We start from the raw sequence: 19,107 nt of genomic DNA, 5'->3' as shown, positions 1-19,107 counted from the left end.
TTTTTTTCTTTCTTTGGGGGGGGGGGGGTAAGGGGGGTAGAAGGATTACTTTATCCTATCCCAGGTATTCCTTAAAGAGGTGGGGTTTCAAGTGTCTCCGGAAGGTGGTGAGTGACTCCGCTGTCCTGGCGTCGTGAGGGAGCTTGTTCCACCATTGGGGTGCCAGAGCAGCGAACAGTTTTGACTGGGCTGAGCGGGAACTGTGCTTCCGCAGAGGTAGGGGGCCAGCAGGCCAGAGGTGGATGAACGCAATGCCCTCGTTTGGGTGTAGGGACTGATCAGAGCCTGAAGGTACGGAGGTGCCGTTCCCCTCACAGCTCCGTAGGCAAGCACCATGGTCTTGTAGCAGATGCGAGCTTCAACTGGAAGCCAGTGGAGTGTGCGGAGGAGCGGGGTGACGTGAGAGAACTTGGGAAGGTTGAACACCAGACGGGCTGCGGCATTCTGGATGAGTTGTAGGGGTTTAATGGCACAGGCAGGAGCCCAGCCAACAGCGAGTTGCAGTAATCCAGACGGGAGATGACAAGTGCCTGGATTAGGACCTGTGCCGCTTCCTGTGTAAGGCAGGGTCGTACTCTCCGAATGTTGTAGAGCATGAACCTAAAGGATCGGGTCACCGCCTTGATGTTAGCGGAGAACGACAGGGTGTTGTCCAGGGTCACGCCAAGGCTCTTCGCACTCTGGGAGGAGGACACAACAGAGTTGTCAACCGTGATGGCGAGATCATGGAACGGGCAGTCCTTCCCTGGGAGGAAGAGCAGCTCCGTCTTGCCGAGGTTCAGCTTGAGGTGGTGATCCGTCATCCACACTGATATGTCTGCCAGACATGCAGAGATGCGATTCGCCACCTGGTTATCAGAAGGGGGAAAGGAGAAGATTAGTTGTGTGTCATCTGCGTAGCAATGATAGGAGAGGACATGTGAGGATATGACAGAGCCAAGTGACTTGGTGTATAGCGAGAATAGGAGAGGGCCTAGAACTGAGCCCTGGGGGACACCAGTGGTGAGAGCACGTGGTGTGGAGACAGATTCTCGCCACGCCACTTGGTAGGAGCGACCTGTCAGGTAGGACGCAATCCAAGAGTGAGCCGCGCTGGAGATGCCCAGCTCGGAGAGGGTGGAGAGGAGGATCTGATGGTTCACAGTATCAAAGGCAGCAGACAGGTCTAGAAGGACAAGAGCAGAGGAGAGAGAGTTAGCTTTAGCAGTGCGGAGAGCCTCCGTGACACAGAGAAGAGCAGTCTCAGTTGAATGACCAGTCTTGAAACCTGACTGGTTTGGATCAAGAAGGTCATTCTGAGAGAGATAGCAAGAGAGTTGGCTAAAGACGGCATGCTCAAGAGTTTTGGAGAGAAAAGAAAGAAGGGATACTGGTCTGTAGTTGTTGACATCGGAGGGATCGAGTGTTGGTTTTTTGAGAAGGGGTGCAACTCTTGCTCTCTTGAAGACGGAAGGGACATAGCCAGCGGTCAAGGATGAGTTGATGAGCGAGGTGAGGTAAGGGAGAAGGTCACCGGAGATGGTCTGGAGAAGAGAGGAGGGGATAGGGTCAAGCGGGCAGGTTGTTGGGCGGCCGGCCGTCACAAGTCGCAAGATTCCATCTGGAGAGAGAGGGGAGAAAGAAGTCAAAGCATAGGGTAGGACAGTGTGAGCAGGACCAGCAGTGTCATTTGACTTAACAAACGAGGATCGGATGTCGTCAACCTTCTTTTCAAAATGGTTGATGAAGTCATCCACAGAGAGGGAGGAGGGGGGGGAGGAGGAGTAGGATTCAGCAGGGAGGAGAAGGTGGCAAAGAGCTTCCTAGGGTTAGAGGCAGATGCTTGGAATTTAGAGTGGTTGATTGACTGCTTACATTGGTTTACCTTGTTTTAAGTTAGTTTACTTGATATTGGTTTACTGTTTCCTCTGTGTTTGTCAGATCCACTCCTGACTACCACAAGTTGAACGAGGATGGAGAGCTGTGGCTGGCTTATGAAGGGTTAAAGGAGACCAACAGGTGAGCTGAGGGATAGCAAGAGGAATGTGTTCAAGGTTTTCAAGGCAATGCAAAGGAACTAGATGAGAAAAAACTCTGATGAAGAATATGTCTCTCTCTCCATCACTCTCTGTCTCTCTCTGTCTCCCTCTCTCTCTGTCTCTGTCTCTCTCTGTCTCCCTCTCTCTCTGTCTCTCCGTCTTTCTCCTTGTCTCTCTGTTGCTCTTTCTCTCTCTCTCTCTCTCTCTATATATATATATATCTGTCTCTTTATCTCTCTGTCTGTTTCTCTGTCTCTCTCTCTGTCTCTCTCTGTCTCTCTCTCTCTCTCTCTCTCTCTCTGTCTCTCTCTCTCTCTGTCTCTCTCTCTCTCTCTCTCTCTCTCTCTCTCTCTCTCTCTCTCTCTCTCTCTCTCTCTCTCTGTCTCTGTCTCTGTCTCTGTCTCTGTCTCTGTCTCTGTCTCTCTGTCTCTGTCTGTTGCTCTCACTCTCCTACACCCATTATTATGTTTCTCCTCCCAGACTGTTGGTGTCTCAGCTGCAGGTGCAGGACAGGAGGCATGAGGAGGAGATGGAGGAGCTGAGAGAGGAGGTGCTCAGGGTGAGGGAGGAGAACAGGCAGCAGCAACAGTTCCTCTCCCAGAGCCTCCTGCTCCCCCAGGAGGCCCGCCTCGAGGCCAGCATGCACCACGAGATCACACGCCTTACCAGCGACAACCTGGTAGGTACCAGCCAGGGCTGTGTTCAGCAGGGCACAACATTGTGGAACGTTCAGATGTAAATATGTTCTGTAGGACTCTCTGACACGTTAATAAGGAATAAGGTCAGGTCTATTGAGGACTTCCATCTTCCAGGACCTGATGGAGCAGCAGGGGAAGCAGGACAAGATGATCCGCAAACTCAAAAAACAGCTCAAAGTCTACGCCAAGAGGGTGGAAGAATACGAAGGTACACACACACAGACACACACACACACACACAGACACACACACACACACACACACAAACACACACACACACATACAGACACAGTTTAATGCGTTTGGCAGATCATTAATATAATCTATAAATAATAGAGATCCAAGAATCGATCCCTGTGGAACATTATGATCTCCAGAGTTTACTTCTTTGATGTTTACTGCATGTGTCCATTAGTTGATTATCACGTATAATATACTGATTCATTTCTACAATATTAAAAGTTATTATGTTTTTTTTTTCAAAACTGTATTGGACGTCACCGGTACTTCTCTCTCTCCTGGTCGTTGGTCTCAGTAGAAAGCGGTCAGATGGAGAGGGTGGCTCCAGGTCCAGGTCCAGGGCCTTGCTCTCCTGGTCGTATCACCCGGAAGGAGAGGGACTTCCAAGGCATGCTGGAGTACCGGAGGGGGGATGAGGGCAAACTGCTGAAGAGTCTGGTTGTGGGTAGGTACTGCATGTTTCCCTGTCATTTTGCAGCAAATACCTCTTTTTACATATTTACCTATTGGGTTGTGTTGGTACACCAATAGTGGAAAAAGTAAATATTTGTAACATGTAAAAGGCATAAATTGATTGATTTGATATATCTGTCTTTGTCAGAGCTGAAGCCTCGAGGTGTGGCTGTTAACTGTGCTGTGTTAACTGTGCTGTGTTAAGGCGGCAGGTAGCCTAGCAGTTAAGAGCGTTGAGCCGCATAGGTGAAAAATCTGTCAATGTGCCCTTGAGCAAGGCACTTAACCCTAATTGCTCATGTAAGTCTCTCTGGATAAGAGCGTCTGCTAAATGACTAATATGTTTGTTTTTTAATTATGTTGACTTTGTTGTGATAACTGTGTTGTGACTGTGTTAATCCTCAGAGCTGAAGCCTCGCGGTGTGGCGGTTAACTTCCTCCCTGGTCTGCCGGCCTACATCCTGTTTATGTGTCTGAGACATGCTGACTACTCTAATGATGACCAGAGAGTCAGCATCCTGCTCAACTCTACCATCAACAGCATCAAGGGAGTCCTCAAGGTAAAGCGTTAGCATCAAGGGAGTCCTCAAGGTAAAGCGTTAGCATCAAGGGAGTCCTCAAGGTAAAGCGTTAGCATCAAGGGAGTCCTCAAGGTAAAGCGTTAGCATCAAGGGAGTCCTCAAGGTAAAGCGTTAGCATCAAGGGAGTCCTCAAGGTAAAGCGTTAGCATCAAGGGAGTCCTCAAGGTAAAGCGTTAGCATCAAGGGAGTCCTCAAGGTAAAACGTTAGCATCAAGGGAGTCCTCAAGGTAAAGCGTTAGCATCAAGGGAGTCCTCAAGGTAAAGCGTTAGCATCAAGGGAGTCCTCAAGGTAAAAGCGTTAGCATCAAGGGAGTCCTCAAGGTAAAGCGTTAGCATCAAGGGAGTCCTCAAGGTAAAGCGTTAGCATCAAGGGAGTCCTCAAGGTAAAACGTTAGCATCAAGGGAGTCCTCAAGGTAAAGCGTTAGCATCAAGGAGTCCTCAAGGTAAAGCGTTAGCATCAAGGGAGTCCTCAAGGTAAAGCGTTAGCATCAAGGGAGTCCTCAAGGTAAAACGTTAGCATCAAGGGAGTCCTCAAGGTAAAGCGTTAGCATCAAGGGAGTCCTCAAGGTAAAGCGTTAGCATCAAGGGAGTCCTCAATGTAAAGCGTTAGCATCAAGGGAGTCCTCAAGGTAAAGCGTTAGCATCAAGGGAGTCCTCAAGGTAAAGCGTTAGCATCAAGGGAGTCCTCAAGGTAAAGCGTTAGCATCAAGGGAGTCCTCAAGGTAAGCGTTAGCATCAAGGGAGTCCTCAAGGTAAAACGTTAGCATCAAGGGAGTCCTCAAGGTAAAACGTTAGCATCAAGGGAGTCCTCAAGGTAAAGCGTTAGCATCAAGGGAGTCCTCAAGGTAAAGCGTTAGCATCAAGGGAGTCCTCAAGGTAAAACGTTAGCATCAAGGGAGTCCTCAATGTAAAGCATCAAGGGAGTCCTCAAGGTAAAGCATCATGGGAGTCCTCAAGGTAAAGCGTTAGCATCAAGGGAGTCCTCAATGTAAAGCATCAAGGGAGTCCTCAAGGTAAAGCATCATGGGAGTCCTCAAGGTAAAGCATCAAGGGAGTCCTCAAGGTAAAGCATCAAGGGAGTCCTCAAGGTAAAGCGTTAGCATCAAGGGAGTCCTCAATGTAAAGCATCAAGGGAGTCCTCAAGGTAAAGCATCATGGGAGTCCTCAAGGTAAAGCGTTAGCATCAAGGGGGTCCTCAAGGTAAAGCGTTAGCATCAAGGGAGTCCTCAAGGTAAAGCATCATGGGAGTCCTCAAGGTAAAGCGTTAGCATCAAGGGAGTCCTCAAGGTAAAGCATCAAGGGAGTCCTCAAGGTAAAGCATCATGGGAGTCCTCAAGGTAAAGCATCAAGGGAGTCCTCAAGGTAAAGCATCAAGGGAGTCCTCAAGGTAAAGCATCAAGGGAGTCCTCAAGGTAAAGCATGAAGGGAGTCATCAAGGTAAAGCATCAAGGGAGTCCTCAAGGTAAAGCGTTAGCATCAAGGGAGTCCTCAAGGTAAAGCATCATGGGAGTCCTCAAGGTAAAGCATCAAGGGAGTCCTCAAGGTAAAGCGTTAGCATCAAGGGAGTCCTCAAGGTAAAGCGTTAGCATCAAGGGAGTCCTCAAGGTAAAGCATCATGGGAGTCCTCAAGGTAAAGCATCAAGGGAGTCCTCAAGGTAAAGCGTTAGCATCAAGGGAGTCCTCAAGGTAAAGCATCATGGGAGTCCTCAAGGTAAAGCATCAAGGGAGTCCTCAAGGTAAAGCATCATGGGAGTCCTCAAGGTAAAGCATCAAGGGAGTCCTCAAGGTAAAGCGTTAGCATCAAGGGAGTCCTCAAGGTAAAGCATCATGGGAGTCCTCAAGGTAAAGCATCAAGGGAGTCCTCAAGGTAAAGCGTTAGCATCAAGGGGGGTCCTCAAGGTAAAGCGTTAGCATCAAGGGAGTCCTCAAGGTAAAACGTTAGCATCTAGGGGGTCCTCAAGGTAAAGCATCTAGGGGTCCTCAAGGTAAAGCATCAAGGGAGTCCTCAAGGTAAAGCATCAAGGGAGTCCTCAAGGTAAAGCGTTAGCATCAAGGGGGTCCTCAAGGTAAAGCGTTAGCATCAAGGGAGTCCTCAAGGTAAAACGTTAGCATCTAGGGGGTCCTCAAGGTAAAGCATCTAGGGGGTCCTCAAGGTAAAGCATCAAGGGAGTCCTCAAGGTAAAGCATCAAGGGGGTCCTCAAGGTAAAGCATCAAGGGAGTCCTCAAGGTAAAGCATCAAGGGAGTCCTCAAGGTAAAGCATCAAGGGGGTCCTCAAGGTAAAGCATCAAGGGGGTCCTCAAGGTAAAGCATCAAGGGGGTCCTCAAGGTAAAGCGTTAGCATCAAGGGAGTCCTCAAGGTAAAACGTTAGCATCAAGGGGTTCCTCAAGGTAAAGCATCAAGGGAGTCCTCAAGGTAAAGCATCATGGGAGTCCTCAAGGTAAAGCATCATGGGAGTCCTCAAGGTAAAGCGTTAGCATCAAGGGAGTCCTCAAGGTAAAGCGTTAGCATCAAGGGAGTCCTCAAGGTAAAGCGTTGCCTTGTTTTAGTATACTGTAGGTCTCTCTGTCCTTTATCAGTTTGTAGATTTGTATTTTGATAGGCCTATGCTATTGTATGCTAATGTTTTCAGTTTGTGTTGACTGCTAATGAGGGCGGCAGGTAGCCTAGCGGTTAGAGGGTTGGGCAAGTAACCAAAAGGTCGCTGGTTCGAATACCCGAGCCGTCAAGTTGGAAATCTGTCCATGTGCCCTTGAGCAAGGCACTTAACCCTAATTTGCTCCAGGGGCGCCGTGCTACTATGGCTGACCCCTGTAAAAACAACACATTTCACTGCACCTATCCAGTGTATGTGACAATAAAACATCTAATTAAATGTGAGCTTGAACATGACATCACATACTGAGGATGCCAAGTCAAGTTCAGTTGACCCATTGTAAAGTCCCGCGCTTCTTCTTCTTTTGTTGTTTCTTTTTTTTTCCAGAGGCGAGGAGATGACTTTGAGACTGTGTCTTTCTGGCTGGCCAACACCTGTCGGTTCCTACAATGCCTAAAGCAGTACAGTGGAGAGGAGGTATGTTGGAGAGGATTAGTCTCTCACCACAGTTTTTTGCTCAACTGATTTGAACACCTTTAGTCCACAGCTACCAAGCACATGTAAATGACATCACAACTGTTTGCTTAGCAAGTACCGCTTCCTCCTGAGTCGGCTCCAACCCAGAACCTCCCCCCTGAAGCATCTTATCCAGTTGCGCCACTGAAAACCTAGCTATTCCGAAGCGCAAATGGAGACACTTCAAGACTGTGGAATGAGTTTCACAGATGCCCATCTGCTACACACACAAGATTTAGTGCCAGGTTCTGTGATTAGGATGGAAACACAAACAAACCCCTGTGTTAACTGCTTTACAAACCCTACCTGTAACTGCAGTTTGACCTCTTGTTCATAACCATCTCCTCTCTATAGGCATTTGTGAAGAACAACACCCCGCAGCAGAATGAGCACTGCCTGTGTAACTTTGACCTGTCAGAGTACCGTCAGGTCCTCAGTGACCTGGCCATCCAGAACTACCAGCAGCTGGCCAGATGCATGGAGGAGACCCTGCAGCCTATGATAGGTGATATTTAGCAGACGCTCTTATGCAGAGCCACGTACAATCAGTGTATTCAACTAAAGGAAGGAAATTAACCACATACTATGATCGGAGTATGATGATCATGATAATTGCAAGTAAAACCTTTAGCAACGCTTGTAAGAATTAGCAACGCTAGTAAGAATTAGCAACGCTAGTAAGAATTAGCAACGCTAGTAAGAATTAGCAACGCTAGTAAGAATTAGCAACGCTAGTAAGAATTAGCAATGCTAGTAAGAATTAACAATGCTAGTAAGAATTAGCAATGCTAGTAAGAATTAACAATGCTAGTAAGAATGAGCAATGCTAGTAAGAATGAGCAATGCTAGTAAGAATGAGCAATGCTAGTAAGAATGAACAATGCTAATAAGAATGAACAATGCTAGTAAGAATGAACAATGCTAGTAAGAATTAGCAATGCTAGTAAGAATTAGCAATGCTAGTAAGAATTAGCAATGCTAGTAAGAGTAAAGGCAAAACAAGTACAGTAGTGACGCTTTCAACCCCCATGCTTCTGAAATAACCATGCAAGGAAGAGTAGCACTACTCACACAGTCCAAATGAGAAACAACAACAAAACAACTTAACAAACAAGTGACATTTTATTGTCCCAACAATATCACAGTTCCAGGTATGCTGGAGCATGAGAACTTCCAGGGTGTCCTGGGGTCCAAACCCACGGGCCTACGAAAGAGGACGTCCAGTTTCCCGGGAGAGGCTGTTTACACGGTGGACAGCATCCTACAGCAACTCAGTCTCTTCCACGCTACCCTGTCTCAGCATGACGTTGACCCCGAGCTCATCAAACAGGTGTGTGTGTGTGTGTGTGTGTGTGTTGAGGCGTAAACTTCAAAGAAGTAAACTCTTGAGATAAATCTAGATGTGGTGTTCCATAGGGATCGATTCTTGGACCTCTGTTATTTTTAGTTGATATGCTATATGCTATATGCTATCTCCCAGGGGGTGAGGCAGCAGTTCTACATCATCTGTTCTGTCACTCTCAACAACCTGCTGCTGAGGAAGGACATGTGCTCCTGGAGTAAAGGACTGCAGATCAGGTACAGCCCTTTCACGCAAAAAAAAATATTGATATATAAGCTACAGAGTACAGGCCCCAAGAATGATACCTGGGAAAACCCTCATTGTACACTGTGGTTTTTTCGAAAAACAAATTTAAGATATTAAGATTGACTTGTTAAAGGACTGACTATTTGTTCTGATAAGATGATTGAGTGTCGACGGATGTATTGTGGCTGATTTTGAAACAGTAATACCTGTTTGTTACAAAGTGTCTGTCTGTCTGTACTGTGGTTTTTTTGATAACTGTAAAAAGGGCTTTTATAAATACATTGGATTGATTGGTTTCTCTCTAGGCACAAGTGACAGCTGGAGGAGAGTTGAGCTGTCAGATTGTGGAGCTAAAGAGATGGGTTAGGGTTAGGAGTTTGTCCTCAAACTGGGTGGTGGTGGGGGTGTGTTTCTCACTCTAGGTATAACGTGTGGCAGCTGGAGGAGTGGCTTGAGGAGAAGGGGCTGTCAGACTGTGGCGCTAAAGAGATGCTGGAGCCTCTGATTCAGGCTGCTCAGTTGCTACAGGTCAAGAAGAAGACGGAGGAGGACGCCCAGGCTATCTGCACCATGTGCTCTGCCCTCACCACAGCGCAGGTAGGGTCATCTAGGTGCTATCACTAGAGGATACATAGCCTGGTTCCAGATCAGTTTGCGCTGGCTTTCCAACTCCAGATAGACTGGAGTTGGATACACAGCACAAACTGATCTTGAGATACAAAGTAGTAGTAACTGCCAATATTTCTTCTTTATTCTGAGCCATGTGATCTCGTCTATTGATCATCTCATGATTCTGTTCAATTCTGTTTTCTCTTGTCAGATTGTGAAAGTGCTAAACTTGTACACCCCAGTGATTGAATTTGAGGAACGGGTTTCGATATCATTCATTGCAACCATACGGGTAAGGAGTTTGTGTCTGCTTGTCTCTGTGTATACTTTGCTCGCTCTCCTTATATATTGTCACTGTGTCATTGAGTTGTTCTCTCTTTGTCACCCTCAGGCCCTGTTGAAAGGCCGTGTTGAGTCCCCACTGCTTCTTATGGACACCAAGAAGATATTGTCTGTGACGTTTCCCTTCACCCACTCTCCCCTGGCTCTGGAGACCATTCAGATCCCTAGCAGTCTGAATCTAGGATTCCTCACACGGGTCTAACCCCCGACCCCTGACCCTTCCCCACTGGCATTAAAAGTGCATGCTTCCTTCCTCCCTTCCTTGAAGTAATCTCTGATTACATATAGTTGGACAGGTTTGATTACTTCAAGGAAGGGAGGAAGACATTTGAACGGCGCCCAGGAATTCTCCCCATGGGACTGAGGGCTGAGGGAACTATATGATTAACCAAAGATGCCTGACCATTCCTGTTTTACAATGCCTTTAAAAGTCAGTCAGTTTTCATCATTTTGTCCTGACCACTTAGAATATAAACAAAGAACATTGGAGACACTTTGTAATAATATGATGTATTGGCGAGAGATTAGATGTTTACAAATTATATTATAATAAATAATGAATCTTTTAGCAATATTCAGCAATATTTACAATATACTCAGTGTTTCCCCTATATGTATTTAGCAGCGGCACGCTGCCAAAACGTGGAATAATTTTCAGGATGGTAAAAACGTTTTCAGTGTGGAAAAAAACGTTTTCAGTATGAACTTAAACCAGATATAAAGTATGTAGAAAAGATAATGGTGTAAAATATTTTTAAATACGATCATCTTTGAGAACGAACAATCACCAAGATAAGAACTAGTCATGGCATGGGGCCCACATTGATTTAGTTATAATGTTTGAGTCGTTCAGATAGCTTAAGAACAAGGCATAAGCCATGGCAAAATGTTTATAATTGCAGGAAATTCATTTTTAAACTCAAAATGTTATCTCTGCCCCATGACAAAATGTGTAGAATTGCAGGAAATATCTTTAAAACAGAAACATTTCTCTGCAGCCAAGAGGAGTGCCACTAAAACACTGCTGCTGGAAAAAAATCCTGATACTATTTATTTGTTAATGTATGCACAGGGAAATGGCACTGTCTTATATTCTATGCATTAAGGAATAATAAATTGTTTGACACAACTATACTGAACAAAAATATAAACGCAACAAGTTCAACGATTTTACTGAGTTACAGTTCATATAAGGAAATCAGTCAATTGAAATAAATTCATTAGGCCCTTAGCTATGGATTTCACATGACTGGGAATACAGATATGCATACCTTAAAATAAGGCTATGGGCGTGGATCAGAAAACCAGTCAGTATCTGGTGTGACCACCATTTGCCTCATGCAGCACGTCACATCTCCTTCGCATAGAGTTGATCAGGCTGTTGATTATGGCCTGTGGAATGTTGTCCCACTCCTCTTCAATGGCTGTGCGAAGTTGCTGGATATTGGCGGGAACTGGAACACGCTGTCGTAAAAGTCGATCCAGAGCATCCCAAACATGCTCAATGGGTGGCATGTCTGGTGAGTATGCAGGCCATGGAAGAACTGGGACATTTTCAGCTTCCAGGAATTGTGTACAGATCCTTGTGACATGGGGCTGTGCATTATCATGCTGAAACATGAGGTGATGGCGGCGGGTGAATGGCACGACAATGGGCCTCAGGATCTCGTCACGGTATCTCTGTGCATTGAAATTGCCATCAATAAAATGCAATTTTGTTCGTTGGCCCTATGCCTGCCCATACCATAACTCCACCGCCACCATGGGGTGAAAAATGTATGCACTCACTAACTGTAAGTCGCTCTGGATAAGAGCGTCTGCTAAATGACTAAAATGTAAATGGGACACTGTTTACAACGTTGACATCAGCAAACCACTCGCCCACACGACACCATACAAGTGGTCTGTTGTGAGGCTAGTTGGATGTACTGCCAAATTCTCTAAAAAGACGGAGGTGGCTTATGGTAGAGAAATTAACATTCAATTCTCTGGCAACAGCTCTGGTGGACAGTCCTGCAGTCAGCATGTCAATTGCACGGTCTCTCAAAACTTGAGACATCTGTGGCATTGTGTTGTGTGGCAAAACATTTTAGTGGCCTTTTATTGCCCCCAGCACAAGGTGCACTTGTGTAATAATTATGCTGTTTAATCAGCTTCTTAATATGCCACACCTGTCAGGTGAATGGATTATCTTGGCAAAGGAAAAACGCTCACTGACAGGGATGTAAACAAATTTGTGCACAAAATTTGAATGAAACAAGCTTTTTGTGCTTATGGAACATTTCTGGGATCTTTTATTTCAGCTCATGAAACATGGGACCAACATTTCACATGTTGCGTTTATATTTCTGTTGGAGGGTAACGGCCTTGCACTGAGAGCTGGGGTCAGGGCAGTACTACTGTTTTTTATTAACCAAAGTAAATGTATTTCCACGAGGGTTTGTACCGTATATATTTGGGAGCCAAAGTTAGTTGGTTTGGCTGATACTGACCTATGTAATGTAGGGTTAATGCTTATTGCCTTTGTAATGTAGTGCTTGTTGCTTTCCCATATATCACAGTAAATATGAATATCATAAGCACCACTCCTATTGTACACTGTGTGCTGGACACAGCAGCCAAAGAGCCTTGTTGTTGACTCACCCTACTGTGTGCCATTGATTCCATAGAGATTAAGTGACCATCTAGTTTCCTAAATGTATAAACCTGAATATCTCCTCAAATGCTTTACAGTCGTTTTTAATATTGTTTTATGACTGTAAGAATGTCTCATGAATAATTCCGTGAGTTCCATGAGATGTTTGTTTGCTTTGTTGTGACCAGGATGTCGGTGTTTATTTGTTATTGTGCACCTAAAGGCTTTAGGTAAATAAAAGATGGTGAGGTATTTGAAAGGGAAAAAATGTTTGAGTGGGTTTTGAATAGGCGATCATAGTGTGAACTGAGAAATGAATTTATTTACATTAAAATATGGCCAGCTTCCATATAATGCCACGTGGATTAAATATCACACAACTGCTGGGAAAAGGGTGAGCGACATATATAGACTACATTTTTGCTTCTGTATCCCATTTTATTCCTTGAGTAAACGCAAGGTGCATACCATAGAATCACCCTCACAACTAAAAGCCTGCTGAGGTATGTATCCTGTTTCTATTGTTGTCTGACTCTGTTCAAATGAACACACCCCTAATGTCAAGCTGCTGTCACAAGACTGATGGGCGGGACGATGAAGGCAAAGTCCACTGCACAGGTAAGACGAACGCCTGGGGAAGTTGTCGACACGGTGGTTTACACGCCAGTGACGGTATGGATGTTGTCGGCTGAACGCGCGGATTGTTGAGCTTTACTACCATGGCTTTGTCGGAACTTTACACGAAGGTGAGCAAATAATGGAAGAGAAAAGTGATACATGTTTTTAACTTATTCGATCTTCATACGGAATCTCAATCGCTTTGTTATAACACCTGCTGAAAACGTTGACGGATTTGTTTTATGACTAACATATGGTGCAAATTGTCCACCTGAATACAGTTTGGGAAATGATTATGCAAATGAGTTTCCAACTTTCCTTATAGGCTATTACCATATTGCTGTGCTATAACTAATGACATAGACCACAATAATAAAGTAACGTATCTTGTACAATTTTGTACTGTTGATATACCAAAAGTAAATAGTGGCATTCACTCATCTCCATTCATCATTAGAAAGTAGGCTATAATTAATTGGCATGCTCATTCAGTACAACAGAGTGTGGATACCGGATGCAGAGCATGTCTGGAAATCAGCAGAGATCCTGAGCGACTTCAAACCTGGAGATGATACTTTACAACTGCAGCTTGAGGATGGCACTGTAAGTAATGAACACAGAGACTGTGAACCGGGGGTAACAAAAAAGAAAGAAAGAAATTGTAAAATATATATAAAACAGAAAATTATAAAAAGAAAAAAGAAAAAATACATTGTAAAGTGGTTATCCCACTGGCTATAAGGTGAATGCACCAATTTGTAAGTCGCTCTGGATAAGAGCGTCTGCTAAATGACGTAAATGTCTGCAACCTTTTCTAGCATGAGAAACTTTTTTTTTTTAAATTACATGTTACTAATAACTTTCAAATAGGCACATTATTCTCTTCTCCTCTCCCAGGTTCTTAGTGTACAAGAGAAAGTAGTGCACTATATTTTCTGTCGATATACCTGGTAAAATAATTATTCATAAACAACTAATCTGTGATCCAGATTTGTTTTTAACTCTCAAAATTACAGTTGTTCAAAGAAAAACAACAAATTGGATGTTCTGAGTCCATGTCATTGCATAAATCACATCTGAAGATCTTTTATTTTATTTTTTTGGTCTGGAAGAAAACTAACACATTTGGATTTTGTGTGTGTAATTCCCCTTTAATTGCGCATCTCGCGAGTGAGGAATGTGTCATCTAATGCTGGGCACGACACTTCTAAGATCTTAACAACTCGGATGTGCTCACATTTCCCGATTTCCTTGTCCCAAATCTTTCATAACGTCCATCCTCAACCCCAGGACGTGGGTCCTCACGTTACACGATGATTCCCTAGTTGATCCTGCCCTGCGTTTGTCGGGGGAAAAAAAGGCGACATTGTGTCGGCGAGATGCGTTATAAGTGTGCACTTTTATGTGCAGAAACATTTCAAAAAGAGACGGCGGCCCAGGATATGGACCCGCAGACGTGAACAAGATGAACTTATATTGTGAATTGGCCGTAAAAACGTTTAATATTGAAAAGGCAGCCGCACTCTCTCCACAGTTTCACCTATTTCTACAAATGATCTTCTTAATATCTGATTTTAAACCAAACCTTAACCACACTGCTAATAATTTTTTGGGTCTCACAAGCTGAGTGCTGATTGGCTATTGGCAGCAGTCCTTGTCCAATCGCGTCGTAGCGCATATACAAGCTGCACCGCCAAAGTTGTCCGAAAGTTATCAGGACGTCCGACAGGGGTCTGGAGAAGCGAACAGTCATCACCAGTGCGTCATTTTGACCCGCTCAAACTACGAGAGTCCCGACATACTGATCCTAGCCCAAGTTCACAGGATTTCACCCCGATCATGAACATTCGTCTGAGACGGCAAAAACGTGGCAAATACCTAGCGAAATCGTGTAGCGTATGCCTGGCATAACGATGTGACGGTCTAGCGATGGTTTTGTACTACTGCTCATTTCATGGCAAAGTTTGCAAATAACAAATAGTAGATACAAATAATATACATACTCATGATATACTTCTGCCAGGTAAACCTACTTTGCGGTTAACATTTCAATGAGAAGGTTTTGGGGAAAGTATTTCTGTCAACTCACAAGATGGGCAATATTGCTGGAAATGAATTGGCAGCTATAGTGTTAGGTTAGGCTTTTTTTTAAGCCAATAGTGGCTAACCAGGAGTGGGGTAATGTCAAATTTGCGTTGATTAGATAGTAACTGGGAGATTGCGGTGTCTGATTTGGTTTATGGCAGTTTGTGGTGGAACACGTGAAAATTGCATGTACTTTCAGAATTGTTTGGTGAGCTTCTCATTGGTGGGCTGCAAGCTACTGGTAGCTCGCGGTCGACCTGTTGGAGACCCCATGCTATGAACTACAAACCACAATACTCTGCGCTGTACTGTATGTCTAGTTTCAGTTTGAATGACGACATACGCTTGCATACACTTGAATTACGGCATACACTTGAATGACAGCATACACCTGCAGCAGGTAGCCTAGTGGTTAAGAGTGTTGGGCTAGTAACCGAAAGGTTGCTGGTTCGAATCTCCGAGATGACTAGGTGAAAAATCTGTCTGTCTTAACCCTAATTGCTCCTGTAAGTCGCTCTGCGTCTGCTAAATGACTAAAATGTTAAATAGTGTATTTAATGGGAGAATCTTTCATTTATCTCTAGCTCAGTACTTTCACTCATCAATTTGTCAATGGCAAGAATAGGACATGTAAAACATACAGCATACTTTTAATGCTGAGATTCTGTATTGCTTCTTAGTCCAGGACTATGCTTACTGTACTCTGTGTCCGGGAAACTGGCCATAGAGGCTTTAGATCACCAACATCACACTGTTTTTCCCCTGTAGGAGATGCTTTACCCCCTGGACACATCCAGTCCTCAGCTCCCTCACCTCCGCAACCCTGATATCCTGGTTGGGGAGAATGACTTGACCGCTCTCAGCTACCTCCATGAGCCGGCCGTACTGCACAACCTCAAAGTGCGCTTCGTGGAGTCCAAGATCATCTACACCTACTGCGGTACTAAAGAAAAATGCTTCCCCAGCTGTCTAATGGAGACGTCTTCGTTTTACTGTTTAGTTTATCTGCTGTCTTTACTGCATGTAGAGATGGAACAGGAAAAGTTCATGTCTGGGTGATGAGTTGTTGCTTTGTGTTTGTATAAAATGTAGGAGATGAGATATTATATTCGGAGGGCAATATATCTATTCAATTATTTTCTATTCTATATTAGACGCATACTATGTGAAAGCAAATAGGGTAACTCTGACTGTACAGTATGCCCTGATGGCTTCCTTCACTCCCTTTCAGGAATCATCCTGGTGGCTGTTAATCCATACAAGCAGCTTCACGTCTATGGCGATGCAGTCATCCATGCGTACTCTGGACAGAACATGGGAGATATGGACCCTCACATATTCGCTGTGGCAGAGGAGGCTTACAAACTGATGGCCAGGTAAAAATTAGACCCGACTGTTTCGGGGACTGGTTTAGTGTGGTCCTCTGTAGCTCAGCTGGTAGAGCACGGCGCTTGTAACGCCAAGGTAGTGGGTTCGATCCCCGGGACCACCCATACACAAAAATGTGTGCACGCATGACTGTAAGTCGCTTTGGATAAAAGCGTCTGCTAAATGGCTTATTATTTATTATTATTATTAGTGGTAGTGATGCCTTCCCCGGACCACACTATGCTCCTGGAGGCATGCTCCTGGAGGCATGCTCCTGGAGGCATGTTCCTGGAGGCCCCCTACTAACTTCCTATTCTATAGCATTTAATTTACAAACAGTACAGGAATGAAATCATCAACACGTATTGGATCATATCTTTACCAATGCTGCAGAAATTTGTTTGAAAGCAGTATCCAAATCCATCGGATGTAGTGATCACAATATAGTAGCCATATCTAGGAAAACCAAAGTTCCAAAGGCTGGGCCTAATATTGTGTATAAGAGGTCATACAATACGTTTTGTAGTGATTCCTATGTTGTTGATGTAAATAATATTTGCTGGTCTGTGGTGTGTAATGACGAGCAACCAGACACTGCACTTGACACATTTATGAAATTACTTATGCCAGTTACTAATAAGCATGCACCCATTAAGAAAATGACTGTAAAAACTGTTAAATCCCAGTGGATTGAGGAGGAATTGAAAAATTGTATGGTTGAGAGGGATGAGGCAAAAGAGATGGCAAATAGGTCTGGCTGCACAACCCATTGGCAAACGTACTGCAAATTGAGAAATCATGTGACTAAACTGAATAAAAAGAAGAAGAAACTACACTATGAAACAAAGATAAATGACATAAAGAATGATAGTAAAAAGCTTTGGAGTACCTTAAATGACATTTTGGGCAAAAAGGCAAACTCAGCTCCATCATTCGTTGAATCAGATGGCTCATTCATCACAAAACCCACTGATATTGCCAACTACTTTTAATGATTTTTTAATTGCCAAGATTAGCAGACTTAGGCATGACATGCAAGCAACAAACTCTGACACTACACGTCCAAGTATATCTGACCAAATGATGAAAGACAAACATTGTAATTTTGAATTCCGTAAAGTGAGTGTGGAAGAGGCGATACAATTATTGTTGTCTATCAACAATGACAAGCCACCGGGGTCTGACAACTTGGAAGGAAAATGACTGAGGATAATAGCGGACGATATTGCCACTCCTATTTGCCATATCTTCAATTTAAGCCTACTAGAAAGTGTGTGCCCTCAGGTCTGGAGGGAAGCAAAAGTTATTCCCCTACCTAAGAATAGTAAAGCCCCCTTTACTGGCTCAAATAGCCGACCAATCAGCCTGTTACCAACCCTTAGGAAAAAATGATGTTTGACCAGACACGAGGTCTCTTCACTGTCCCCAAGTCCAGAACAGACTATGGGAGGCGCACAGTACTACATAGAGCCATGACTACATGGAACTCTATTCCACATCAAGTAACTCAAGCCAGAACTAAAATTAGATTTAAAAAAAACAGATTAAAAAATACACCTTGGCAGCAACTAATGGGGATCCATAATAAATACAAATCTGTTTTCCCATCGTACATTTGAACCCTTTGGGCCTATCTGTCCATATAACTTCTCCTTGAAATGAGATCAACTGTCAAATGTTCAACAAATGAGAAGCTAAGAGTGTGAAATATACAGTATTCCCACTCAGATATTTCCTTTCTCAGGAACAATAAGAACCAGTCTATCATAGTGAGTGGTGAGTCTGGAGCGGGAAAGACTGTGTCTGCTAGATACGCCATGAGGTACTTCGCTATGGTCAGCAAGTCTGACAGCAACACGCATGTGGAAGACAAAGTTCTGGCATCCAACCCAATAACTGAGGTACGTTTTTTAAATCCATGTGTCCTAGCAGTGAATACATGTTACATGTAGCATCACGATATATGTGAATGAGTAATCTTATGTAATCTGTTCCATCTATGGGTTTGATCATCTGTGATAAAGAAAAGCCCCACAGTGTGATAGACGTGATCATCTGTAAATAAAGAAAGCCCCACAGTGTGATAAACGTTATAATCTGTAGATAAAGAAAGCCCCACAGTGTGATAGACGTGATAATCTGTAAATAAAGAAAGCCCCACAGTGTGATAGACGTGATAATCTGTAGATAAAGAAAGCCCCACAGTGTGATAGATGTGATAATCTGACGGATCATGTCCAGTGTGTCACAGAGTTCCAGGCACAGATTGGCCTCACCAGCCACCGTACTTCTGATACGTCTTAATCTACAATGAGTTTTGATTATCATCAACTATGATGGACAAACTTGTAATCTGAGTTTTTTTTGTCAGGCTATAGGAAATGCCAAGACGACCAGGAACGACAACAGCAGTCGCTTTGGGAAGTACACAGAGATCAGCTTCGACAGGAGATATCAGATCATCGGGGCCAACATGAGGACGTATCTCCTGGAGAAATCTAGAGTGGTTTCCCAGGTCATACATCGCATACTTTATTCTCTGATTATATGTGGGGTATAACGTAGCATAGCAACTGTATAGTTGAGTCATGTTAAACATTTGGAAGGCTTCAGTGAATCACTGCTAGCCCGGTTCCAGATCTGTTTGTGTTGCCTTGCCAACTCTTTGCCATGACAACGGCCATATGAGTTGGCAAGACAACACAAACAGATCTTAATCATTGCATGCCTTTAGATAGTAACGCTATCTCTTTCTCTTC

At 44.2% G+C, this 19,107-nt stretch overlaps 2 protein-coding genes and 1 long non-coding RNA gene across 4 annotated transcripts in view; all 3 read left to right on the top strand.

Moving 5' to 3' along the window:
* The window catches only part of LOC121568061 (unconventional myosin-Va), a 36,424-nt gene extending 25,653 nt beyond the window's left edge, over positions 1–10,771 (top strand). Inside the window, exons 29-40 of one of the 2 annotated variants that reach the window (XM_041878630.2) lie at positions 1,921–1,998; positions 2,499–2,697; positions 2,831–2,924; positions 3,255–3,401; positions 3,815–3,969; positions 6,975–7,064; positions 7,458–7,608; positions 8,249–8,433; positions 8,584–8,681; positions 9,114–9,288; positions 9,512–9,592; positions 9,692–10,771. In XM_041878630.2, coding sequence (XP_041734564.1) covers positions 1,921–1,998; positions 2,499–2,697; positions 2,831–2,924; positions 3,255–3,401; positions 3,815–3,969; positions 6,975–7,064; positions 7,458–7,608; positions 8,249–8,433; positions 8,584–8,681; positions 9,114–9,288; positions 9,512–9,592; positions 9,692–9,844 — 1,606 coding nt within the window. In that variant the 3' untranslated portion in view covers positions 9,845–10,771. Of the gene's footprint in view, positions 1–1,920; positions 1,999–2,498; positions 2,698–2,830; positions 2,925–3,251; positions 3,402–3,814; positions 3,970–6,974; positions 7,065–7,457; positions 7,609–8,248; positions 8,434–8,583; positions 8,682–9,113; positions 9,289–9,511; positions 9,593–9,691 lie in introns of both variants that reach the window. The other variant, XM_041878629.2, reaches the window with a different exon arrangement.
* LOC123491054 lies at positions 5,878–6,707 on the top strand. Its single transcript, XR_006661136.1, has 3 exons — positions 5,878–5,921; positions 6,170–6,350; positions 6,457–6,707. It is a non-coding gene; the product is annotated as an uncharacterized LOC123491054 (long non-coding RNA).
* A 2,134-nt stretch (positions 10,772–12,905) lies between the features above and the next one.
* The window catches only part of LOC121568062 (unconventional myosin-Vc), a 32,170-nt gene continuing 25,968 nt past the window's right edge, over positions 12,906–19,107 (top strand). Inside the window, exons 1-6 of the mRNA XM_041878631.2 lie at positions 12,906–13,023; positions 13,388–13,498; positions 15,749–15,920; positions 16,212–16,356; positions 18,093–18,249; positions 18,720–18,863. Of these exons, the coding sequence (XP_041734565.2) occupies positions 12,997–13,023; positions 13,388–13,498; positions 15,749–15,920; positions 16,212–16,356; positions 18,093–18,249; positions 18,720–18,863 (756 nt within the window). The 5' untranslated portion in view covers positions 12,906–12,996. The remainder of the gene's footprint in view (positions 13,024–13,387; positions 13,499–15,748; positions 15,921–16,211; positions 16,357–18,092; positions 18,250–18,719; positions 18,864–19,107) is intronic.

This window comes from Coregonus clupeaformis, chromosome 6, assembly GCF_020615455.1.
Source record: "Coregonus clupeaformis isolate EN_2021a chromosome 6, ASM2061545v1, whole genome shotgun sequence".
In the NCBI taxonomy this organism is placed as follows: Eukaryota; Metazoa; Chordata; class Actinopteri; order Salmoniformes; family Salmonidae; genus Coregonus; species Coregonus clupeaformis.
The sequence above is the reverse complement of the archived record's forward strand: the minus strand, read 5'-3'. Positions and strand labels throughout refer to the sequence as shown.